Raw genomic sequence first — 24,593 nt, forward strand, 5'->3', positions numbered from 1 at the left:
GAGTTGGAAGAGACGTTGGAGGTCTTCTAGTCCAACCCCCTGCCTAAGCAGGAAACCCTATACCGTTTCAGACAGATGGCTATCCAACATCTTAAAGACTTCCAGTGTTGGGGCATTCACAACTTCTGGAGGCAACTTCTGTTCCACTGATTAATTGTTCTAACTGTCAGGAAATTTCTCCTCAGTTCTAAGTTGGTCTTCTTCATCAGCGAGGTGAGTTGGGACGTGGGATGTACCCTGTCTTCATTTTCGTTTTTGAAATTTACCATTTTTTCAAATATCTCCCCTTCGTGGATTACTGCTGTGGTGGCAAAGGGGCTTGTTTAGCTCAATGAAGCTGTGAGCTCTGACGTGCAGGGCTACCCAAGACGGACAGGTCGTAGCAGAGAGCTCTAACAAAAACGGGATCCACTGGAGAAGGAATGGGACAACCGCTCCAGTACATTTGCCATGAAAACTCCATGGACGACACCAAAAGGCAAAAACGGCATCCATGGGATTGCGATGGGTCAGACACAACTTTGCAACTAACAACAACAAATAACTCAAGGAAGCGAAAATCTCCAACACCACTTCCTATTATCTCTATAACAACAACCCTGTGAGGTGGATTGGGCTGATTGAGAGGGACTGGCCCAAAATCACCCAAGATGGCTTTCATGCCTAAGGCAGGACTTGAACTCAAGGTCTCCTGCTTTCTAGCCTAGTGCGATAACCATTAGACCACACTGGCTCTCTATTCTGGTTTATTACGGGGTATTTTTTCTTCCTGAAGAGTATTCTCATATACGATAGCTTTTTATCTACTACATAGCTGGATTGTTGCTCTGAAAGTGCTTGATCGGTGCCGCATGCTTTGCAATAAAACTGGATCTGTAGTTTGCTATTACTTTCTCTGCTCAAACGAATATCCAGGAAGGTGAGTCTGTTCTTTTCTCTTCTCTTCTGAATTTAATTCCATGAAAGGAATCAAATTAGGGAAAAGTAGAACCCTAATGGTGGTGCAGCAAATGGATTGACTTTTAATTGGTATCAGCAATGTAGTCTGCTCAGAAATGAAGTGCTATATAAGTTGCAATAAATGAAAGTTTAGTATATCAGAAATATTTCCTAATTTTTATATTTACACACAGACAAACATACTGAAGCAGTACATGAAAGTTTAGGTAGATTTCTCTCCACTTATTTACTTTTTATCAGTGATTAAGGGGGAAGCGGTGGTCAGGAGAATCAGCGACAATTACTGGATTTTAGGCAGTTGGTCCCACTGCATAGCAAAACTAGTACAGAATGGCCAGAGAGAGCTGCTATAAATATGTTTCCAGCCAGAGGGGAGCAGCTGCACAGCTACAGGCACAGTGGCCTTGCTCAGGAAGGGTTTACACAGTTGTGTTAGTGCTCTGATCCTCCGTGGTGGTGCAGGGCTGAGCGGCTTCTCTGGCCTGGGAGGGGGTTGTTGACGCTTCCTCATTCAGGACGTTGCGCAACACGGCACTCAGCGAGCGCCAGATTCTAGCCTTGAAGTCTTGGCCTGCAATGACATAGATGACGGGGTTGATGCAGCTGTTGATGCTGGCGAGAGCCACTGTCAGAGGGTCCAGCTGGTTCAGGGAACGGAAGAGGGGGCTCCTCTGAGTCTTACTGGCCAGAATCAGGCCAATCATATGATAAGGAGCCCAGCAGGCAAAAAAGCTCACCACCACCACCAGGACCATTTTCAGGGTCCTCTTGGAGCGCATGAAGCGAATGCTGCGCACACGTAGAGCCAGCAGCCCGTAGAAAAGGCCGAGGGCTACCGAAGGGACCAGGAAGCCAGTGAGGAAGCGTGTTACTGCCACAGAGACCTCAGCAGTTTGGTGATTTACACCAAAGAGGCCATAGTCGACCACACAGAGCGTCAGGTCATGATATTCGTAGTATTGTGTTCTTCTGGTCACGAAGGAGGGCAGAGTGAGGAAGATGGCAAAACCCCAGGCCACGCCACACAGTTTCCAGGCTAAGCGGGTTGAACGGTGATTCTGGCACCAGATGGGCTTCACCACAAGGGCGCACCGATCCATGCTTATCAGGGCCAGCAGCAGAATGCTGGCAAACATGTTGAGGATGACGATAGACGGCAAGAACTTGCAGGCAAAATGCCCCAGCACCCAATGATTCTCGGAGCCAAGGGCCACAGCCAGAACAGGCAGAGACAGGCAGCAGAGGAAGTCTGCCACCGAGAGGTTAAGGAACCAGACTGAGCTCACTGTACGCTGCATCTGGAATCCCACCACCCAAATGACGGCCCCATTGCCCAGTGTGCCCACTAGAAACACCAGGGCATAGAGCACAATGGCCACCAAGACGATGGGACTCAGGCTGCTCTTCTCTATGCTGAGAGGTACCTCTGTGAAGTTTAAATAATCGTAGTCAGAAATTTTAGGAAGACCTTCTTCTGTAGGAAAATCCATCTCCAAGTGGTGGGGAGTTCTGTAAAGAGACAAGAAAGAGAGGAGGTGGGTGTTGCCCCCCAAGAGAGGGAGACCAACTTCATCTGTTTCAGGAAAAGGCAATTGCTTTTTAAACCCAGTTTGGACCTCTATATTATGGTGAGCTCTCAGTTGTTGGTAAACCATTCTAAGAAGATCTAAAATGGTTATAAAAAGTCAGTAAATTGTAATGGGGAAGATTAGAAATCAAACTGATGGGGAAAAACATGCTCAAAACATGTCATGGTTGGAAAAAAAGCTCAAGCAGCTGAAATAAGGTACAATTAAAGTAAAATGTATGGTTTTAAAAAGCGTGGACTAGTTTGAGAAGAAGTCAGGGACACAACAAGAGGCAGAGTCTGCATATGTAATATTTAGAAATCGTGGCTGAATATGAAGGTAAATATTTTAATCCCACAAACGCAGGGTTCACATAACATGCTAAATCTAAATCCGCAAAGTAGAATTGAAGGGTTCCTAGAAGCTGTAACATACAAGCAAAGACACTGAATTATGGTCTGTAGAATATCCTGGCCCCTCAAAGGCTGCTGCCCTCCCACAAATAGCTGGATTGCCCATGTTCAACTGAATCTTGACCTCATCAAGTGCAGGCCCAACTATTTCAAAAAACTGCCACTACATGTTCCACAAACAACATTCCACTCATTAACAAACTGTTTACGGGTCAGAAGATCTGTATGGTAGAACAAATTCAGAACTCTACAAGAATTTCAGGCAAAATATAGCACTTTCCCTCTTCTTTCCACTTTGGTTTTTAATTGCCTTTTAATTTGCATCCTTTTAGGTTTTGAATGACTACAGTGCTGCTGCCTAATTTGTATGTGGTTTTCATTCAGCATTTTATTTGATTTTATTCTCTCTATATATATATGTTACGGTGAAAGACCGAAATCTGGTGAATGTCGACATTCACCGGTGAAAGACCGAATATTTCATTACATCGTTTTACATTCGGACCTTCACCGGTGAATGTCGACATTCACATAGTCGCTTGGTATATGTCCGAAAATACCCTTATCCTCTCGACACCCTTACCCTAATCCCCTTACCCTAATACCTCGGCTCCTCGCTTCCTTTTAAGCGTCTTCTATTCGCGGAGTTTTTTTTTTTTAAACCTGCGATCCTTAAGAAGACGCTTAAAAGGAAGCGAGGAGCCGAGGTATTAGGGTAAGGGTGTCGAGAGGATAAGGGTAATCCTCTCGACACCCTTACCCTAATCCTCTAACCCTAATACCTCGGCTCCTCGCTTCCTTTTAAGCGTCTTCTTAAGGATCGCAGGTTTTTAAAAAAAAAACTCCGCGAATAGAAGATGCTTAAAAGGAAGCGAGGAGCCGAGGTATTAGGGTAAGGGGATTAGGGTAAGGGTGTCGAGAGGATAAGGGTATTTTCGGACATATACCAAGCGACTATGTGAATGTCGACATTCACCGGTGAAGGTCCGAATGTAAAACGATGTAATGAAATATTCGGTCTTTCACCGGTGAATGTCGACATTCACCAGATTTCGGTCTTTCACCGTAACATATATTTATTTCAATTGCAGATTTTAGTGCATTTCATTGTAAATAGCCCAGAGAGTTTCAGCTATTGGAGAGCTTTTAAATATTAATAAACAAACAAACTTTGGCAAATTGCTCTTTCTACCATCTTTACCAAGGCCCACCGAAATGACAGCCTTAGTTGACAGCAGTTCTCCTTCTGAGTAAATCTGTCACCTCCACTTCGAGCTAACTTTGTGCTGTGAATATCTTGCCTATTTTGTCTGGTGTTTTCTCATTGCTTATTTTTCATGTTTTTATTTTCTCTGTCATTTAAAACTCAGAATCTTTTTTTTTTTTTTAGCATTTAGTGGAATTCTAAGAAAAAGGATATCCAACTTTAAATCTTCAAATGCAAATGGCTTCAGACAGCTTAATTTGGTATGTAGGATCTACCAGTAGTGTCTTTCAAAAGTTCTGCGGTCATGGATGGGAGAGAAAAACCAGAAAGAATGAGCAAATCTAAAAATATGAATCTGCAGATTTCCCCCACCCCCCCACCCCACGCACATACATTGCCTAATCTGACAGCAAGTGGTAAAGCAAATGGATGCTGTTCTTCAGTGGTGTCTTGCATGTACACAATTGAAGCCCACAAAGATCCCAGACAGACGAGAGTGAGGAGCGGGTCTCCTGAAGATAACTCTCACCCCAGTTTTAAGAGAAGATGTTTGACCCAGTTTTAAAAACTAAACATTACTCATTAAATCTTCTCGATTTCTCTGACCTATAGCCAAATCAGCCATTAGACCAGATGAGATTCCTGGGGTGAGTAGGGGCAGTTCTCCCCACTGCCAGAGCTGTTTTGCTGCCCAGGAAGAAGCCTTGCTGCCCAGGAACGGAGTCAGAAAGAAGACAAAAACTGCACTTACGGTGGAGACGTTGCTGTAGTGCCCCTGCTCATGATGTCTCAAGATGGCAATTTTGCAAGGAGGGGCTTGGACACTCTAAAAGAGGAAGCTAGACTTTATTAAAAAAAAAAGTATTTCCTAACCGGAGGCTCCAAATTAAGTCAAATATTAATAGGATATCCTTGTACAGTGGGGCAAAAAAGTATTTAGTCAGCCACCAATTGTGCAAGTTCTCCCACTTAAAAAGATGAGAGAGGCCTGTAATTGGCATCATAGGTAGACCTCAACTATGAGAGACAAAATGTAAAAAAAAACACCAAACAATCACATTGGCTGATTTGGAAAGAATTTATTTGCAAATTATGGTGGAAAATAAGTATTTGGTCACCTACAAAAAAGCAAGATTTCTGGCTCTCACAGACCTGTACCTTCTTCTTTAAGAGGCTCCTCTGTCCTGCGCTCATTACCTGTATCAATGGCACCTGTTTGAGACCCGTACGGCTTCCAAACACCGGGACATCACTTCGACTTTAAATTTTCTCACAATGTCCAAATTATCTTCTTCTGTATAGCCAAGGTCAGATCTTCCCACTGCTACTTCTCTTATTTTGTCTATTTTAAATGTTCACCAAGCCTGTTGAACCTGGTAGTGCTCTTTTCCCTCCAGTAGATGGCGCTCTGAATTTCTATTCCATATAAGGTAGTCTAATACAGCTGATTTTCAAAATATCCAGGGAGTTTAAAATACACATAAAAATACTATTTTCTCTCCCGCCCCCCACATAAATGTTTTTAGAATGCTTTGGTTTTCCCCAGCTTCCCAAATACACAAATTCTTCTTGAGCTTTTTATTTTATAATCTCAAATTTTCTAATAGCCACTGTTCCAAGCTCCAAAATAACTTTAAAAACATAAATTACCAATGTCCAAAAGATTTCTTTAAGTGAGAATTGGCAGTTATCTCACCCAGTTCCAACACTACATCCAAACACCGCTCCAGCACAATTCTTCAGTTTGGTTGCCCCAGCTTCAAGACAATCATCGGAAAATGGCCACCGCCCCTGCTGCCTATCAGGAGAGCTGCTCCTGTCCTGGTGAGGAAATTACCAATTGCTCGCCATCCACAAAATGCCTCTCTTTTCTTCACTGTCCCTTCAATATGGCTATGGCCCAAAGGGTACTGGCTGCATTTCACAGGGCTCATCAGAGCTCCACTATTTTCCAGTCAGTTTCCACCACAACGTCAACCGGGAGTTTTCACTGAGCATTTTTTTTTACCAATGTTGCAGGTACAAGGATGAAGTGTGGAAGGATGTCACTCCACATATAGTGCAAAGCATTACTAGGAAAGAGAGAACTCCTGCAAGCCCAGCTACCTTCCAGTACACTCGCTCACCCCTTATGGGCCCCCTGAACAGAATTGCTGCACCCCTTGCTACTGCACTAGGCAGCCGATTACCTGTGGATCAGGTATAATTCAAGGGGAGAAGCCAGTATGGACTCCTGGCATGAGGCCATTTACACCACTACATGGCATCTCCTGCTCTGAATCGTTGCTGTACTCATTCTCTCCCGGTGCTCTGCCCAAAGCAGCCTGCGATGCCACATGCTGATCCATCTCTGTTCAGATCTGCTTCAGGTCTGTTTGTTTATTCATGTCAGAAGCATCATAATTAGGATAATATGCGACATAAAATTTAAAATATAGAATACAAGATTAAATTAAGTACAAGTTAAATAGATTCTGCCCAGAAACTAGCAACATTGTGTTTTGTTGCACTGTCGCGAGATCAAGTGTGACCTGATGAAGGCTCAAAAGATAGGTACACAGTACATATGTGTTGTCTGCATGTCACCACAATCTGCAAAGGCAGAACCCACCAGATAGCCGCCCCCTTTGTTCAAAGTGCCTCTGGATCTTGTTGTATCCATGAACAGTCTGTTCAACAATTTCCATCTTTTCCACTTTCGCCAGACCCAGATGTCAGCTCCATCACATGTTGGTTCTTTGTACCTTTCCATCCATCTTCACTGCTTTTAAATTCTTTGAAGCCTTCTGTCATCCTAAGGAAGCTTTTCTTAGATTTTAGCTGAGCTGGTTGTAGGCCATTGAGAGGGTGCTGCCTCTCTAAATATTGATGTTTTGAGCCTCTCTGTTTGCTGCTGCTTCTCTGCAAGCTGCAAGCAGGGCAATGCTGGCTAGGTGGCAGATCTTATCTAGAAGGGTAGGTTTCAGACATCCGGTATTCATTCTGCTAGCTTCATTCAGAGCAACATCTACCTTCACAGCAGGTGTTGATTTAGATTAGACCAGACAGGCGTATTTGCCTGATGAGTAGCAAAGAGCTAAAGCTCTTGTATTAAGGACCCCTGGTTTGGCAACCCAGATGGAGCTTGCTAATTTCCTGAGGATGTTATTTCATCCATCATCCATCGAGTTTAATGTTAGTAGTCTGCTTATGTGTTGGGTCCTATGATCCCTAGATGCTTAGATCCCTAGATGCTTAGGCTTGTAGCAATGCTCCAATAACATCCTTTTCCATATTGACAGGCAGCTTCCTAGCAGCCTGCTTATTCCGAAGACGGAAGGCACATACCTGTTTTTAATGAATTTGGCCTTAAGTGCTTAGCAAAATAATATCACTCCAGCTTCAGTTAAAACATTGTTGAACCTTCACAAATAATACAATAATACAACAACAGAGTTGGAAGAGACCTTGGAGGTCTTCTAGTCCGACCCCCTGCCTAGGCAGGAAACCCTACACCATTTCAGACAAATGGCTATCCAACATCTTCTTAAAGACTTCCAGTGTTGGGGCATTCACAACTTCTGGAGGCAAGCTGTTCCACTGATTAATTGTTCTGTCAGAAAATTTCTCCTCCCCCTAAGTTGCTTCTCTCCTTGATTAGTTTCCACCCATTGCTTCTTGTTCTGCCCTCAGATGCTTTGGAGAATAGTTTGACTCCCTCTTCTTTGTGGCAACCCCTGAGATATCAGAACACTGCTATCATGTCTGCCCTAGTCCTTCTTTTCATTAAATTAGACATACCCAGTTCCTGCAACCGTTCCTCATGTTTTAGCCTCCAGTCCCCTAATCATCTTCGTTGCTCTTCTCTGCACTCTTTCTAGAGTCTCCACATCTTTTTTACATCGTGGCAACCAAAACTGAATGCAGTATTCCAAGTGTGGCCTTACCAAGGCATTATAAAATGGTATTAACAGTTCACATGATCTTGATTCTATCCCTTTGTTTATGCAACCTAGAACTGTGTTGGTCTTTTTGGCAGCTGCTGCACACTGCTGGCTCATATTTAAATGGTTGTCCACTAGGATTCCAAGATCCCTCCCACAGTTACTACTATTGAGTAAGGTACCACCTATACTGTACCTGTGCATTTTGTTTTTCTTGCCTAAATGTAGAACCTTACTTTTTTCACCATTGAATTCCATTTTGTTAGATAGTGCCCAATGTTTAGGTTTGTCAATATCCTTCTGTATCTTAAGGCTATCTTCTGGAGTGTTGGTTATTCCTGCCATCTTGGTGTTATCTGCAAATTTGATGAGTTACCCATTTATCCCCTCATCCAAATAATTGATGAAGATGTTGAAGAGTACTGGGCTTAAAACAGCCTTGGGGTACACCACTGCATACCTCCTTCCATGTAGATGCAGTTCCATTGAGGACTACACATTGAGTGTGGTTGGTCAGCCAGTTACAAATCCATCTGGTGGTGATGATAATGCCTTGCTGAAGTCCAAGTAAATTATATCAACGCCATTCCTCTGGTCCATTAATTTTGTCACTTTGTCGAAGAATGCAGTAAGATTAGTCTGGCATGATCTGTTTTTAACAACCCACATTGGCTTTTGGCTATTACTTTGTTTACTTCTAGGTGTTCGCTAATTCGTTTCTTGATTATCTTTTCCAGAATCTTCCCTGGTATTGAGGTCAGGCTGATAGGTCTATAGTTTCCTGGATCTATTTTTTCCCCTTTTTGAAGATGGGAACCACATCAGCTCTTTTCCAGTCCTCTGGCAGTTCCCCGGCGCTCCAGGATCTCTGAAAGATATAGTTCAGTGGTTCTGAGATTTCATCTGCCACTTCCTTCAGAACCCTGGGGTGTAATCCATCCAGTCCTGGTGATTTGAACTCATCTAGGGTAGACAGGTGCTCACTTACCATTTTCTTCCCTATTTCAACTTGTGTTCCTAATCTGATTTTTGTGGTGCTGTTTTTGGTAGGTTGGACTGTTTTTTTCCCCCTTTGTATAAAAACAGAAAGAAAAAATGAATTAAATAGTTCTGCTTTCTCCCTGTTGCTTGTCACCTTCTTGCCACTTTCTCCCAGCAATGGACCAATTGTTTCCTTGACTTTTGTCTTGTTTTTAACATGTTGGAAGAAGCTTTTTTTGTTATTTTTTACTTTTGTGGCAAGCCTTTATTCATTGTGAGCCTTAGCTTTCCCCACTTCATCTTTACAGGCTCGAGCTATTTGCTGATATTCTGCCCCCCCTTTCCACTTTTTATATTTATCCTTTTTGTCTTTGAATTTGTCAGAGAGTTCCTTATGCAGCCATGCTGGTTTCTTTTGGGAGCTGTTATTTTTCTTTTTCATTAGTATTGTGTTAGACTGGGCTTTTATAATCTCATTTTTCAAAATTTCCCAAGCTTCTTGAATTGTTTTTCCCTTGAGGATTCTTATCCATGGAATCCTTCCCAAGCTCTAGGTTTATTGAAATTAGCTCTCTTAAATCCAATACTCTAGTTTGACTTTGTTCTACTTGTGTTTGCATAATGTTGAATTCAAGTATTGCATGATCGCTTGCCCCCAATCGTTGCTCAATTGTCAGCGTATATATCGTCGTTATTACCTACAAGAAGCAACTGATCATTGGTGTAAATATTAAAGAGTGGGAGCCAATACACTACCCTGTGGTAAGCCGTTCCTTTGATTCCTCCATCTACCTCGCCTTCCCCAGAAGTCCACAAAAAACATGGTTCTGAAGCAGATTCCTAATGATATTTGTAAGTTTAAAATCTTTAGTCACATCATAAACTTTGTTTGTTTGTTTGTTTATTGGATTTATAAGCCGCCCTTCTCCCAAAGGACTCAGGGCGGCGTACAATATTTAAAAAAATACATATTACAAACGTTAAAAAGGAAATTAGACAGAGTATCCAAAAACAAACCCAATTAATATTAACATCATTTTAAAAATTAGATTAAAATTAACAATTAAATCAATCATTTATTTTATTTTGCTCAGGCCAGGCCGGCTTGCTGGAAAAGCCAACTTTTTAGGGTGCATTGGAAGGAACGGAGGTCGGGGATAATGCGAAGCTCCGGGGGTAGCTCATTCCAAAGGGAAGGCGCTCCCACAGAGAAGGCTCTCCCCCTGGGGGTTGCTAGCCGACACTGTCTGGCCAACGGCACCCTGAAGAGGCCTACTCTATGGGATTGCACTGGATGGTGGGAGGCTACTGGTGGCAGTAGGTGGTCTCACAGGTACCCTGGGCCTAAGCCATGGAGCACTTTAAAGGTCATAATTAGTATCTTGAATCGCACCCGGAAAACAACCAGCAACCAGTGCAGGCCGCCTAAAAGGGGTGTAACATGGGAGCACCTAGGTACCCCCATGATAAAACACACAGCCGCATTCTGGACCAGCTGAAACCTCCAGGTGCTCTTCAAGGGCAGCCCCATGTAGAGAGTGTTGCAGTAGTCCAGGCGAGAAAGGACGAGGGTGTGAGTGACTGTGCACAGAGTATCCTCATGCAGGAAGGGGCGCAACTGACGTACTAGGCGAACCTGGTAAAAGGCCCCCCTGGTCACAGCCGTCAGGTGCTCTTCTAAACTAAGCTGCGTATCCAGGAGGACTCCCAGATTGCGGGCCCTCTCTGAGGGGGCTAAAATTTCTTCCCCTATCATCAAAGATGGTACAAGATGCACAAATCGGGATGACGGAAACCACAGCCACTCAGTCTTGGAGGGATTGAGCTTGAGCCTGTTCCTCCCCATCCAGATCCGCACAACCTCCAGGCATCGGGACATCACGTCGAGGGCATTGTTTGGGTGGTTTGGGGTAGAGATGAAAAGTTGAGTATCATCAGCATATTGATGATACCATACCCCAAAACCATGGATGATCTCGCCCAGTGGTTTCATATATATGTTGAACAGAAGGAGTGAGAGAACCGACCCCTGGGGCACCCCCAAGTGACGCGCCTCGGGGTCAATCCCTGCCCTCCAGTCAACACGAACTGCGACCGATCCTACAGGTAGGAGAACCACCATAAAACGGTGCCCCCCACTCCCAACCCCCCAAGTTGTCGCAATAGGATACTATGGTTGATGGTGTCGAAAGCTGCCAAGAGGTCTAAAAGGACCAGGACAGAGGAGCAGCCCCTGTCCCGGCCCTGCCAGAGATCATCAACCAACGCGACCAATGATGCCTCTGTGCTGTACCCGGGCCTAAAACCCGACTGAAACGGATCCCGGTAGACAGCTTCATCCAGGTAATGGGGAAACTGACATGCTACCACGCTCTCAACAACCTTCGCTACAAAGCGAAGGTTGGAGACCGGATGATAGTTGGCTAAAGAAGCTGGGTCCAGGGAAGGCTTCTTAAGGAGGGGCCTCACCACCGCCTCCTTCAAGGCGGTGGGAAAGAACCCCTCTCTCAATGAAGCATTGGTAATCGCCTGGAGCCAGCCTCATGTCACCTCCCGGGAAGCCGAAACTAACCAAGAGGGACATGGGTCCAGCACACAAGTGGCAGCACTGAGTCTCCCCATAATCCTGTCCATGCCCTCGGGGGTCACAAGGTCAAACTCATCCCAGATTGTCTCCACAAGATTCATCTCCGTCAACTCAACTGAATCTACCCAGTCGGAGTCCAAGCCTGTCCGGATCTAAGCGATTTTATCCTGCAGATACTGAACAAATTCTTCAGCCCTACCCTGGAAGGGGTCTTTCCCAGTTCCTTGGTTAAATAAGGAGTGGGTCACCCTAAACAGGGCGGCTGGGCAGTTGTCTGCGGACGCGATAAGAACGGAAAAATGTTGCTGTTTTGCTGCTTTTATCGCCACTAAGTAGGATTTAATATGAATTTTTACTAGTGTTCGATCAGATTTGGATCGGCTGGCCCTCCAATCACTCTCTAGGTGTCTTTTCTGGCGTTTCATCTCCCGGAGCTCCTTGGTAAACCAGGGAGCTACCCGGGATCAACACCGCGTCAGAGGCTGCAAAGGCACAATGCGATCCAAGGCCTCAGTTGCCGCCCTATCCCAGGGTTCCACTGGGGCTTCGGTCGAGTTGTGAGCAAAGGATTCAGGAAAAGTCCCAGGCTCCATCAGGAACCTTTCAGGGTCCATCAGGCGCCTGGGGCGGAACCATCTAGTCTGTTCCACCTCCCTGCGGCGAGGGGTAGCAGTATGGAAGTCAAGCCTGATGAGGAAATGATCAGACCATGACAAGGGTTGGATAGAAATATCCCCTATATCTAGATCATTCATCCACTGCCCTGAGACAAAAATCAGGTAGAGCGTGTGTCCCCTACCTATTATGGGTGGGGTCTTGAATTAACTGAGTTAGGTCCATAGCCGTCATGGAAGCCATGAACTCCCGAGCTGACTCGGATGTCTCGCCAATGGAAGGCAGATTGAAATCCCCCAGGATCATAAGCCTGGGGAAATCAATCGCCAATCCAACTAACACATTTAGCAGCTCCGGCAGGGCCGATGAAACGTAGCAGGGAGACAGGTACATAACAAAAAGGCCCACCTGAACTCCATGGCCCCATTTCACAAAAAGGGACTCACACCCTTCTATCTGAGGCACAGTAACCTCCTGATGTCCAATACTTTCCCTAATAACTTCCACCACCACCCCACCCCTGCCCTGGGCTCTAGATTGGTGAAACGCCCGGAAGCCTAGTGGGCATAGTTCACTAAGGGGAACACCCCCCCCCATGGCCCAACCAGGTCTCCGTAATGCACGCCAGGTCCGCTGTACCCTCTTCTATGAGGTCGAAAATGAGAGGAGCCTTATGTACCACGGACCTGGCGTTAAACAACACCAGCTGGAGACCAGGGTCCTGACACCTCCAGATGTCAGAGTCCAAGCAAACAGTGGACAGAAATTCCCCAAATAACTTTTAGAAGCCACCCAGACATCCAGCTTCCTAATCAGACTTTCGGGTGGCAGCCAAACCTCATCTGGGCCAGCAAATGGGCTCATTCCAATAGCCTGAAACAAAACTTCGGTCCAAAGGGCCTTATATGGAAAGTACCATCTGCATTCCAAAACCAAATAGACTGAGGAACCCTCAGAATCCGATTGCCCAGCACATTAGAGGTGCCAGGTTGCTTGCTGCTGTGGGCCAAAGTAACATGTGGATGCATAGTGTTCAGGTGTTATACCAGTGATACTTGGCCCAGAGTCAGTGGATGGACTCACCTGACATTCCCCCCCCCCTCAATCTGGGGCTTCAGGCTGGAAGTCTCCCCACCTGCCATTAACAAATGAATTGGCCAAGGAGAAAGAAGGGAACATTGCAACACCAGGGCTCCCATTCCAACCATGATTGATGGGATCAAGAGACTATGGGAAACCTAGATAGTCAAGCTTTAGGCACCACCATGTACTTGTGGATGCCTATTGCAGGGCCAAAATAACAAGCGAGAGAAAATTCCTCTGTAATCGGGACTATTCGGAAGCCTCATCATTGGTCAGCATGGTGGCAGAGCCTTGGCGCAGGGCAGCTGATTTCTCCAGCACAGGCCACACTTCCTTCCTTCCAAGAAATTATTCAAGCTTTTATCGCTTCCACTCCAGCAATGAACTTCTGCGGCCAGAAACTCCGTTCCCGAGACATGTCCACAAGGTCTCTCTTCTCTCCCCCCTTTGCAATTCTGAGGGGACCATGGAGCAAGCAGGAAGACAAGACACACGCAAGCTTTATTGTCAAGAAGTTATTTACTTCGTACATGATAATGGGGAAGCCCATGACAGGAAGGGCCTCACACTCTCCCTGCGCCCAGGTCACTCCTCCTACACAAAGGACTGGGCTGGAGAGAAGACACTACTTTTCCCATCCAAGGAAGATTGCAGAAGGTTTGGGAACAGAGCTGCAGGCCCCACCTATCCATGATTGGTGTGTTAAGAGCACTAAAGGGTGATGGAGGGCAGGTGGCTGGATTAAGCCAAACTCTGGAGAGTGTTCAAGAGTGGCACAAACATGCAGAACGCATGTGCATGTCACAACTGTACCCACAGCTCTGACGGTCTGGCTCATGTTCTCGGCGGGCTGCCAGTTGCATTCCAACCAGCCCTGGGAAAGAACCATCAGGGTTCAGCCTCTGGGGCCTCAATCTCCAAGTGCTCCTGGCGGACAGGAGAGAAAAAGTCACCAAGTACGAAACGGCAATTGGAAGGTGTCCACAGGCAAAGGCCTGTTAAAAAGAAGTCCTGAGATTCTCTGAGACCAAGCAACCCTCTTCGGCCCATGACCAAATTCACTAGCCTTTGATACGCGTGCACTACGTAGTGCCACAAACTAACCAAGCTAACTGCATTGGGACAAAATGCCAATAAATCACAAAACTTAAAATTAAGCACGCTGAGCACATTCTGCAAATGGGCTGTTGAGTTTCAAGACAAGCTGGCTAAGCAGGATCTTCGAAATCAGCCTAACACTTTTGGAGAGACCCTCAGTTTTCGAACTGAAATTGTTCATTTACTGATTTTCTTCTTCTTTCCAACTTCTTAGATGGGCAAGAATTCCCCGTTATGAACTATTTATTGTTCTGGTGGCCTTTCAGGCTGAAGAGCAGCAAAAATGCCCCAAAATAATGATAAAATGCTGCATGGATATTTTAAACCTTAAGCTAAAATCCCAAGTATAACTCTTATTTTGATTTCTGGACATGAGCACATCAATAATTTTAAAAATCACAAACACGTTAATGCAATGCATGCCGGAGGACTCTGCTATTAAATTAAGCGAGGTATCCATTGACAGCGGCAGTAGTGCTTTCCTTGAAATTTTAACCTAACAGAGCATGCAGTCCCTCCAGTGAATCAAAAGATTTTTGTAGGGGGTGGGGCCAGACCGGCCGCTACCCTTTTGCAACTGCTCCCGAGAACAGAGTCCCTCAACCTGCAGCCATCGTTACAGCTGATCGTTCTGTCTTCTGCACCCCTTGGTGGAGTTCAGTGGGGGCCACCCGTGATGCTGCCAATGGTTGCCTCCCACCACTGGGGTAAAGCAGATTCTCTCCCCAAGTAATCAAGGGAAGGCAGACGCCTGCAGCGTAAAAGGAGGAGCTCAAGGAGACCTACACTTTTAAGGAAGCTACAGGAATGAAGCAGGCACATGCTTCTCCAAGGCTTAAAGGATGCAGGGGACCCCCTTGGCCAGGGCCTTAAGACAGCCCTGCTGCAGCTTCCCAAACTGGAGGTGGGTTCAAGACCTTTACACAGAGCATCTTCCAGCTACAGTGGACTCAGCAGGAAAGGAACTGGGGCAGGTGTTCATTCCTTAATTATTACTTAAAACAATTCCACCAAAACTCTGAAGCAAAAGCCTGGACCAAAAGCAGCAGGCAGCGAACCACTGGGGGTGGGGGGTGCACTGGAGCTCCTTCCCTGGGCAGGGCGAGTAATGGGAGACTAAAGTGCCTGATCTCCAGCTCCAGTGAGCTCAGGGGGGTTGGGGGAGAGGAGGCAGGCCAGAACTAGTTGCTAAAGGAGCACACAATGCCAGAGAATCTACTCACCCCCTTCTTCCAACTCTTTGGGCTCAGGCATTTCTGCATCCATTTTTATCTCTGCCTCCAAAGCTCCTGCTGGGGGTTCCATAGCAAGGGATCCCTGAGCTGCCAGTGGTACTAGGGGACCCACTCCTGCGGGAAGGGAAGAAGAGCACTGATTAGCATCCCATAGTAAAATACACTCCCCCCCTCCTGCCCCACCTCTCCAGGGTTGCCTCAGGAGCCCTCCACCTTCAGGATGACTCCGTCCTTTACCAGCAATGCCAGCAGGCAGTTCCTCCTCGGGCGCAGCCAAGGGGCTTTGGCTACTGTGGCTGGCCCGGGGAGAATGCTTCTCCATCTCTTCCCCCCAGTCAGACACAGGCTCGTATCCCTCTGCTGGCCCCAACGGGGTCATAGGTGCCCCCTCCGTGGTTGCAGCCGCTTGAGGTGAAGCAGAGCGAAGGGTGGGCTGTTGTCTAGGCTTCCTCGGGGGCAGGGGGGAGCAGGAGGAACGAGGCCCATCTTTCCCCAAGGAAGAAGCCTGGCTGCTGTTGGCTTCTGGTTCTTCTTCTTCCTCGTCCTCCTCCCCGCTGACGTCCTCCCACTCATCCTCTTCCTCATCCTCTTCTGTCACTGCTCCTATTTGTGGCTCTGTCTGGGGGATCACAAGGCAGGAGAGAAAAGGATCACAGGGGAGATCTAAGAACCCCTTTTGACTCAATCGTGGACCACAGTTGGCTAGAGAAGACGCCTCTTTAACCCTGGCCCAGGGAAGAGCTCCCCAGAGGTACACCTGGGTCTCCCAAACTGGTTTGGGGAGCAGTAAGAAACACTGGCTGCGGGGCCCACCTGCAGCCCTCCCCACCTGCAGCACAGAGGCAGCGTCCGCCTTATCCTCCCCCGCAGATGTAGGCAGCATCCGGTCTGCTTCCTCCTTTTCCCACCGGTTGTCGTGCATGCTGCAGAGACAAGTCAACGCTGAGCTGAGAGTCTCGCGCCAGGGCAGGAGCAGAAAGGCCTTCCTCCACTGCAGTTCCCACCCTCCCGGCCCATCTTCACCTGTAGGACTTGGGAGGACTTCCTCGGGGGCACCCACGCCCTCGAATCTTCCAGTGCTGGTCCCTAGGCTGCCCAATCATGAACTCCCCAAAGGTGGGCAGTTTGGGAGGGTGCTTGGAGTGCTCTACAACAGCAAGGAGATCAGAGGAAGGCAGAGGCTCTCAGGTGAGGCCCAAAGGGAGGTGATGCTTGTCAAACACCCACTCTCTGTCCCATGACACCATCCTCGCACGAAGGGCAAAGAGGAATCACCCAAAGCTCGTGTTCCCTCCTTACCCTGCTTGTCAACCGATGAGCCTCGAGGCTCACTGCCTTCTTTCAGCCTGTGGAGATGAGAAACTAGAGGTAAGGGAGACCGTTCCACTCCTGCAGCTGAGCTGCTCCAGCAACCACCTCCTGATCCCCTGCTCAAAGAAAGCTCAGCAGTTGGGGCACCTACGTGGGGTCTGTTTTTTCAGCATCCCATTCTCGGCGCCACTCCCCAGTGGGCTGGCGGTGCCGGGCCAAGCGATCCCGATCAATCTGCTCCCGTTCCTGCTTCCAACGAGTGTACTCGGCACGTTCGCGGCCAGTCATGGAAAGCGTCATATCCAAAGGTGCCTTAAGGCGCCTGCGCCGGCCACTGCCCCGGCCCTGCCAGGAGAGGCCAGATGAGGCCAGGGCCCTCCTACACACCCACACAGGGCTGGAGGGGGGTGAGGGCAGCCCGAGAACCTCCCAGCTGGGGGGGCAGAGAACTGCCTTGCATATATATATATATATATATATATATATATATATATATTCTCAAACGCACCGGTGAGGATGGCTCTTTGTCTGGCTCCAGGCCCGTCTTGACCTTATCAAAGTCGGCGCCCCCCCAGTTCCGGACATGGCGGCGGCTGCCCTCCCGCCGGCCGGCCTCAGAGAGGGTGCCGCTGCGCTTCGGGTCGTCCAGGAAGTTGCGGACCGGGTTCTTCTCTAACAGCCCGTCCTGCCGAGGGGAGAGCAGCGGGGCCTGAGCCGAGCCCGCCATCCCACTCGTTCCCACCCCCGGGCGCCACACTCACCCGCTGCCCGCGCTCGTACTCGGCGATCTTCTCCATCTCCTCGTTCATCTGCTCGATGTTTCGCCGCCGCCGCTCCTCCCACTCCTGCGGAGGGAAAGAGCCCTGCAAGCGCCCAGCCGCCGGATATCCCACGCCCGCTTCTCCCCCCCCCACCCCCGGTCACCGCCGCTTACCTGGGAGCGCCGGTCGCCTCCGGCCAGGCCCGCTCGGCCCCGCGGCCGCCGCCCTCGCTCGCTTCGCCCCCGCGGCCCGCTGCCCTCGCCATCCGCGCCAGGCCCTGTCCAGCCGGCCTCGGCTCGAGGGGGGCGGCCTCCGGGCTGCGGCTCCCCCGAGCCCCCCCTGGTGGCGGCCTTCCTCCCGGGCGCCCGCCAGTCCTGGCGAGAGAAGCGGGGCGCGTGAGGCTCGCCCGACGCCCCCAACCTCCCAGCCAGCTCCGGTCCCCCCTCCGCCCGGCCTCACCTCCGGCTGGGCGGCCTCCGCCTCCCCTCGGCGCCTCTCGAGCTGCCCGGCAGCCTCCGCCGAGCGGGTCTTCCGCGCTCCTGTCACGGCGACGCCCTCCCGCTCGGCCTTGCGCCGGTCCTCCTCGATCTCCTGAGCGGCCAAGGAAGAAGCGCTGAGCCGGCTAGCCTGGAGCCCCCACGCCCGGAAGCCCCCCGCCCCATTCCCGGAGCCCACCTGGTACCGGCGGATGAGCGCCTGGTTCTTGCGCCGCAGCGCCTCGATACGCTTGTCCAGCTCGGCGTCCTTCTCCTCCCGCGACCGCAGCTCCAGCGAGGCGGACTGCACGAAAGGAGAGCAGCGGGAGAACGGGCGCCTCTCCCCTCCCCGCAACCCCCCTCCGGGCCCCCCCACTCCGCCTACCATCCTCCACGCCGGACCCGAAGCGCCCGGGCGCCCAGCACGCGCCCCCCCCCGCCGCCGCCTCACCACTGCGGTCCCGTTTCCGCTTCCTTCCGGAAAAGGCTGTTCTTGCTGCGTGCCGCGCTGCCCCTCGAGCGCCACCCCTCGGTCGGAGGTCGCGGCGTCACCATAGGCGGCTGCCCGCGCCTCCTGGGAAGGGCCTGCCCAGGAGGTTCCCGTCCCACTGGGTCTGCAGGTCTAAAGCGCCCTCATCTGCTGCCCGCGGTCGAGGCGCTTCTTTCCGCCCAGGGAAAGGCCGGGCGCACCGCTGGCCCCTGGGCCCAAACCGAAGGGACCTAGGGAGGGGGGAGCGAGAACAGAAGGTAGTCCCGCATCTTGTACCTACACACTACAGTTCTCCAAAATAAGACTTCACTTTTATTAATGCTGGACGTCATCCTGTTCGGTTTAGCCAGTATTCAAGCCTGTTGAGGTTAGAACTCAGCCAAGCCCCTAGATCACATCCTTGGCGGTCTGATCCAGCAGTCCATTTGCACAGTGGCTAGCCACAACAAATCCCTGTAGATGCCTTCAGAAGCAGGCCCACTGCCAAAAATGTTACAAGAGGCAAGAGTCAGAGGAGGGTTTGGGTTACCAAATTGGGAGTTATATTATCAAGCAGCAGTGTTATCATGGATGACAGAATGGATTGTACTGAGAAATACAAGGTTATTAACATTGGAGGGACATGGCTTACAGGTGGGTTGGCATGCCTTCCTACGGTATGGGAAAAACAAGATACATGGTTATTTTCAAGGACATTGTATAAGCAATGCTTTATTATTAGTATGGGAGAAAGTTAGAGAAAACCGCTATGTAACGATACCAGCTTGGCTTTCAACAATGCATCCAAATATTATTGATATGGAAAAAATTGTTAGATATAAAGATCTTTTGACAGAAAAGGGGGAACTTAAAAAAAAACAAGATTTAGAAGAACGAGGGTTTGACATAGTTTGGTACACACAATTGCAGATACAGTCTAGATATGAAAAAGATACTAAATTATATGGTTTTCACATAGAGATGACAGACTTGGATGAGATACAGGAACAGAAGAGGGAATGATTTAAAAATTGTATAGATACTTATTGTGTGTTAAACTAGAAGAAGAACAGGTAAAAGAAACAATGATAGTGTGGGCAAAATGTTTTGGATATTCGATAGAGTTAGATAAATGGCAGCAACTATGGCAACTGCATATAAAAAGAATTTGTACAAAATGTTTTATAGATGGCACATGTCACTTGAAAGATTGGCAGAAATGTTTAAAGACAAATCAACCAAATGTTGGAAAGGCCACCAAACGCTGGGGTCGTATTATCAAATGTGGTGGACATGTATAAAAGCGAAAAAATACTGGGCAAGAATTCAAATGTGGTTGGAGAAGATGACGCAGCAACATATTGACTTAAAATCTGCATTGTTCTTGTTTGGTATCTTACGAGGGAAATATAGTAAAGAAAATGTATATTTGATTCATTTAATAGCTGCATTTAGAATTGTATTTGCACAAAATTGGAAAGCTGAAGAAATCCCTAAAGATGAAAACGTGATTATGAAAATATTAGATTTTGCAGAATCTGATTATTATAATATATGGGGGTTATTTTATCATTGATTAGAAAATGAATATGGATAAAAGTATAAAATTGAATAATTTAGGAAGAGAAATGTTGTAACAGGAGATATGTTAAGTTGTAATGAGCCAGCAGTGTGCAGCAGCTGCCAAAAAAGCCAACACAGTTCTAGGCTGCATAAACAGAGGGATAGAATCAAGATCACATGAAGTGTTAATACCACTTTATAATGCCTTGGTAAGGCCACACTTGGAATACTGGATTCAGTTTTGGTTGCCACGATGTAAAAAAAGATGTGGAGACTCTAGAGAGAGTGCAGAGAAGAGCAACAAAGATGATTAGGGGACTGGAGGCTAAAACATATGAGGAACGGTTGCAGGAACTGGATATGTCTAGTTTAATGAAAAGAAGGACTAGGGGAGACACGATAGCAGTGTTCCAATATCTCAGGGGTTGCCACAAAGAAGAGGGAATCAAACTATTCTCCAAAGCACCTGAGGGCAGGACAAGAAGCAATGGGTGGAAACTAATCAAGGAGAGAAGCAACTTAGAACTGAGGGTAAATTTTCTGACAGTTAGAACAATTAATCAGTGGAACAGCTTGCCTCCAGAAGCTGTGAATGCCCCAACACTGGAAATATTTAAGAAGATGTTGGATAGCCCTTTGTCTGAAATGGTATAAGGTTTCCTGCCTAGGCAGGGGGTTCGACTAGAAGACCTCCAAGGTCCCTTCCAACTCTGTTGTTGTATTATTGTATTATTTGTGAAGGTTCAACAATGTTTTAACTGAAGCTGGTGTGATATTATTTTGCTAAGCACTTAAGGCCAAATTCATTAAAAACAAGTATGTGCCTTCCGTCTTCGGAATAAGCAGGCTGGTAGGAAGCTGCCTGTTAATATGGAAAAGGATGTTATTGGAGCGTTGCTACAAGCCTAAGCATCTAGGGATCTAAGCATCTAGGGATCATAGGACCCAACACATAAGCAGACTACTAACATTAAACTGAAGGTCGATGGATGAAATAACATCCTCAGGAAATTAGCAAGCTCCATCTGGGTTGCCAAAGCAGGGGTCCTTAATACAAGAGCTTTAGCTGTTTGCTACACATCAGGCAAATACGCCTGTTGGGTCTAATCTAAATCAACACCTGCTGTGAAGGTAGATGTTGCTCTGAATGAAGCTAGCAGAATGATTACCGGATGTCTGAAACCTACCCTTCTAGATAAGATCTGCCACCTAGCCAGCATCTAGTATTTTGGGAGGGTGAAAATAGCTTATCCTTGTTTACCTATATCATGCATACTTTTGTAGCTCTCCATCGTGTCTCCCCATTCATCTCCTCCCATTCATCTCCCCCCCCCCATTCATCTCCTTGCCAGACTAAAACGCCCCAATTGTTGCACCCTTTCCTCTTGGGGAAGTGACATCTGGATCATCCTCTGAACTGTCACTAACTCCACTATTTCCTTTTGGAGGTGCAGCAGTGGCACATAATATTCCAGATGCGCTTTAGGATAATATAATGCAGGACCATTGACAAGCAACCTGCTTGGTCAGCAGATGCAAATTGAACACACTGCAGAGTCTCTAACCTGCACAAGCAGATCCTGAGAAACCTTCTAATCGTAATTATAAAATATTTCACAAATGCTAATGGAAGGCAATAGCTCAGAGTCAAACTGTGGGGTCCTCGATGCTCTTTGAGCTTACTAACCAGATAATATGGATATTCCTTAGTTGTGTAATGAAACTTCTGGCAAGCTCAGAGAACACTGAGGACCCTCCACAAATGGGGCTTCTTTACATACACAACTACTTCATCACATTTCTTTGGAACAAGGCTGTGACTATTCTTGACTCTCCTCCCAGCAGCCTTGGGCTTGCTGGCTTTCCCCAGCTAGGTTTGTGTTCCCAATTCCTGCTCTTTTTGGCCGGTTATTATTTTAACACCAGGTGGCCTTTTTGCCATCCCGAGGCTGGCTGCTCGTGCAACCATGACTCCATCAAGCCTTACTGAGTCCTTTTAAAGAGGGGCCCCAGTTGGCTGTATTCCAGGCAGCCCTTTCCTCCTCCCAGTTCCCACCAAAGGTGGAGGCAATCCCAGCAGCCATCCCAAGCAGCAGCGGGGGTGGCTTAAGGGGATGGCAGGGCTGCAGAGCACCCAAGGAGCTACCATCTCCTCTGATCCCGGGATGTAATTGTGGGAAGACTGCAATCCAGGAGGCTCTTGCCCCGGCCCCAGCGCCATAGCATGCAGCTCTCCTCTTCCTGGCTGGGATAGGAGGCTCAAACCTGCCAGCGCTCGCCCACCGGCCTTCTGGGCCAGTTGCTGCTTCTCGGAGGAACAGCCGCGGATGCTGTTTCCATGGCAGTTGCTTTTCCTGCTGGGATGGTCAGCCCGGATTGGCTGCGGCGGTGGAGTGGAAGAGGGTTGGAGGGGCGGGAACCAAACGCCGCCGCGCTTCTGCTGTTGCTGCACCGGCGGCGAAGGCAAAAGAGGAGCGGGGGCGCGGCTCCCTCTTGAAATGGGTTGGGCTAGCGAAGTGCAAAGGGAAGTCGGGGCCCTGGAGATGCTCTCGGGCAGCGCCTGGGCAGCCCAGACTCCGCAGCCCTAGAGGTCTCCGGAACGCCGTCGGCCCTTGGGGCTCTTGCTCTAGCCGGCCGGGCAGGCATCGGAACCGGGGAGCACCGCTCCCCACCTTCTCCCCAAGCCCACGCAGCGAGACCAGCAGCCCCAACTGTCTCCGGCCCGCGAAGGTGCGGCGCTCAGGCCGCCGTCTGCCAGCGCCCCTGGCCTCCTCGGCTGGGGGGGGGACCGCTCCCACCGGCCGAGTGCTGTTTGGTTTCTGGGCTGCCGGCAGGCGCTTCCCTGCGGAAAGAGACACCTGCCAGCCGCTGAATGGTTGAGCCCCACCCTCGACGGCCAATGGAAGTGCCCGGCGCCGCGGAGGAACACAAAACGGCCAAGCGGGACCGGCGGGACTCGTGGCCCAGCGCAGGGCATCCCTCTCCAGGCATCCGCGACGCTCCCCTGGCATCCCCGGATGCCCTCGCCCTGCGGGGTCCCAGCCTAGATCCTGGTACGTTCGGAGCGGTGCTCCAACTGCCAGAGGTCCGCCTTCAAGGCCCCGGGAGATTCCCGGCCTCGCTGCCGCGCTCGGCCAGTCAAAAACGAGCCTCCCCGCATCCTTTGCGCGGACGGGGCTCAACGGGCCAATTCCGTCCGCCTTAGGCGGAGAGCGCGGCCAACGTGCCCCGCCAGCTGAAGGCGGACGAGAAGGCCTGGCGGGCCGTCCGGGTAGCTCGGCGCTGCCTCTCCCGGACCATCCCCCACGCCCCGGGAATGACCTCATCGCGAGGCGGCCTGCGCAGGGAGGGAGGGAGACTGTCACTGGGCAAATTCACTTGCGCCGCAGCCGCCGAGGCGAGGCGTTCGTCCTGGGCAGCCCGGCGCATGTGCCAGCCGAGCCCCCCCCCCCCCCAAGAAGCAATAAACAGTGATGTCAGCGTGGGGTGGGGGGAGAGCGCAACAGAGACAGCAGCAAAAGCGCCCCCTGCAACCCTCCGCCTCGCGTCGCCATTGGCTGCAGCCCGGCTCCAGTCCCGGCGACGCGGCGCTCGTTGGCTCGGCGGCGGTGGGGCTCAGCCAGCCAGGCAGCGGGATCCCTCCACCGGAGGTCACGCGAGCAGCAGCTCGGGGGAGGAGGGAGGGCAGCGAGTGAGCGACGACAGCCCTGCCCCGGCGCAGGTCCCACTCGTTCCTGAATGCCGCTCGACCCTTCGCTGCGCTCCCCTGGGCGCTCGTGCGCCAGCTCGACAAAAACAAACGAGCCGTGGGCGAGCCTGTCCGGAGCTGTGCTCTGTGCCCAACGCCTCTGAAGGCTCTGCCCGGGCCAGGGAAGTGGTTCGACGGCTCTGGCCGGCAGCCGACAGGAGGAAACGCTGCCCCCTTACCGCCTTCCCAGTAGACTGGCCGGTGCTGGTGGGAGGCGCGAGCGGGCCTCGGCCCTTGGCTGGAGCCTCCTTTTTCGGCCCAGTCGGGGGCTTAACAGAGTGACCAGAACCGGCCCCGTGCCCTGTTGGAGCAAAGAGGGCCTCTTGCTGTAGGGCATCCCCACAAAGACCCACTAAAGCCCAGCGTCTTCCCCAAGGGCCGCCCGGCTAAAACAACCTCTGCTCGTCCCCCCCGCGGAGGAGTCCCGGTCGCCCCTCTGCACACCTTCCCAGGGAAACCGAAGGCGGCGAGCTCCCAGAAGCGGCTCGGGGGCCGGCCTGGGCCCCTCTCTTACGGACGGGCTTCCGGCGCTTCCCGTCTGCGGGAACCTCCCGCTCGGCTCACGGTCCGGCTGTCCCGGCAGGAAAACCCAGGC

The 24,593-nt window shown here is 49.8% G+C and overlaps 2 protein-coding genes across 2 annotated transcripts; both read right to left on the reverse strand.

Moving 5' to 3' along the window:
- Nucleotides 1-64: 64 nt before the first annotated feature.
- C5AR1 (complement C5a receptor 1) lies at nucleotides 65-4,951 on the reverse strand. Its single transcript, XM_081961715.1, has 2 exons — nucleotides 4,900-4,951; nucleotides 65-2,469 (listed from the first exon to the last, which is right to left on the reverse strand). Exons 1-2 carry the CDS (start codon nucleotides 4,929-4,931, stop codon nucleotides 1,380-1,382), a joined length of 1,122 nt encoding a protein of 373 aa, XP_081817841.1. The 5' UTR covers nucleotides 4,932-4,951; the 3' UTR covers nucleotides 65-1,379.
- A 4,985-nt stretch (nucleotides 4,952-9,936) lies between these two features.
- On the reverse strand, nucleotides 9,937-24,578 carry CCDC9 (coiled-coil domain containing 9). Its single transcript, XM_081962054.1, is given in 15 exon segments — nucleotides 9,937-14,264; nucleotides 15,659-15,671; nucleotides 15,673-15,784; nucleotides 15,908-16,289; nucleotides 16,500-16,593; nucleotides 16,694-16,817; nucleotides 16,970-17,016; nucleotides 17,133-17,326; nucleotides 17,490-17,666; nucleotides 17,743-17,826; nucleotides 17,916-18,116; nucleotides 18,202-18,333; nucleotides 18,418-18,522; nucleotides 18,604-18,938; nucleotides 24,443-24,578. Coding segments are annotated over 14 exon segments (1,707 nt in total). The 5' UTR covers nucleotides 18,607-18,938; nucleotides 24,443-24,578; the 3' UTR covers nucleotides 9,937-14,225.
- Between the last annotated feature and the right edge of the window lie 15 nt (nucleotides 24,579-24,593).

The sequence above is a fragment of the Natrix helvetica genome (genome assembly GCF_964273705.1).
Source record: "Natrix helvetica genome assembly, chromosome: 9".
NCBI classification, from domain to species: domain Eukaryota; kingdom Metazoa; phylum Chordata; class Lepidosauria; order Squamata; family Natricidae; genus Natrix; species Natrix helvetica.

Excerpts from the sequence above, each read along its gene's own strand:
- C5AR1 (XM_081961715.1), bottom strand. The coding sequence starts at position 4,931 with ATGAGCAGGGGCACTACAGCAACGTCTCCACC. Across the intron at positions 2,470-4,899 it reads ACTACAGCAACGTCTCCACC|AACTCCCCACCACTTGGAGA; the intron begins GTAAGTGCAGTT and ends GTCTCTTTACAG.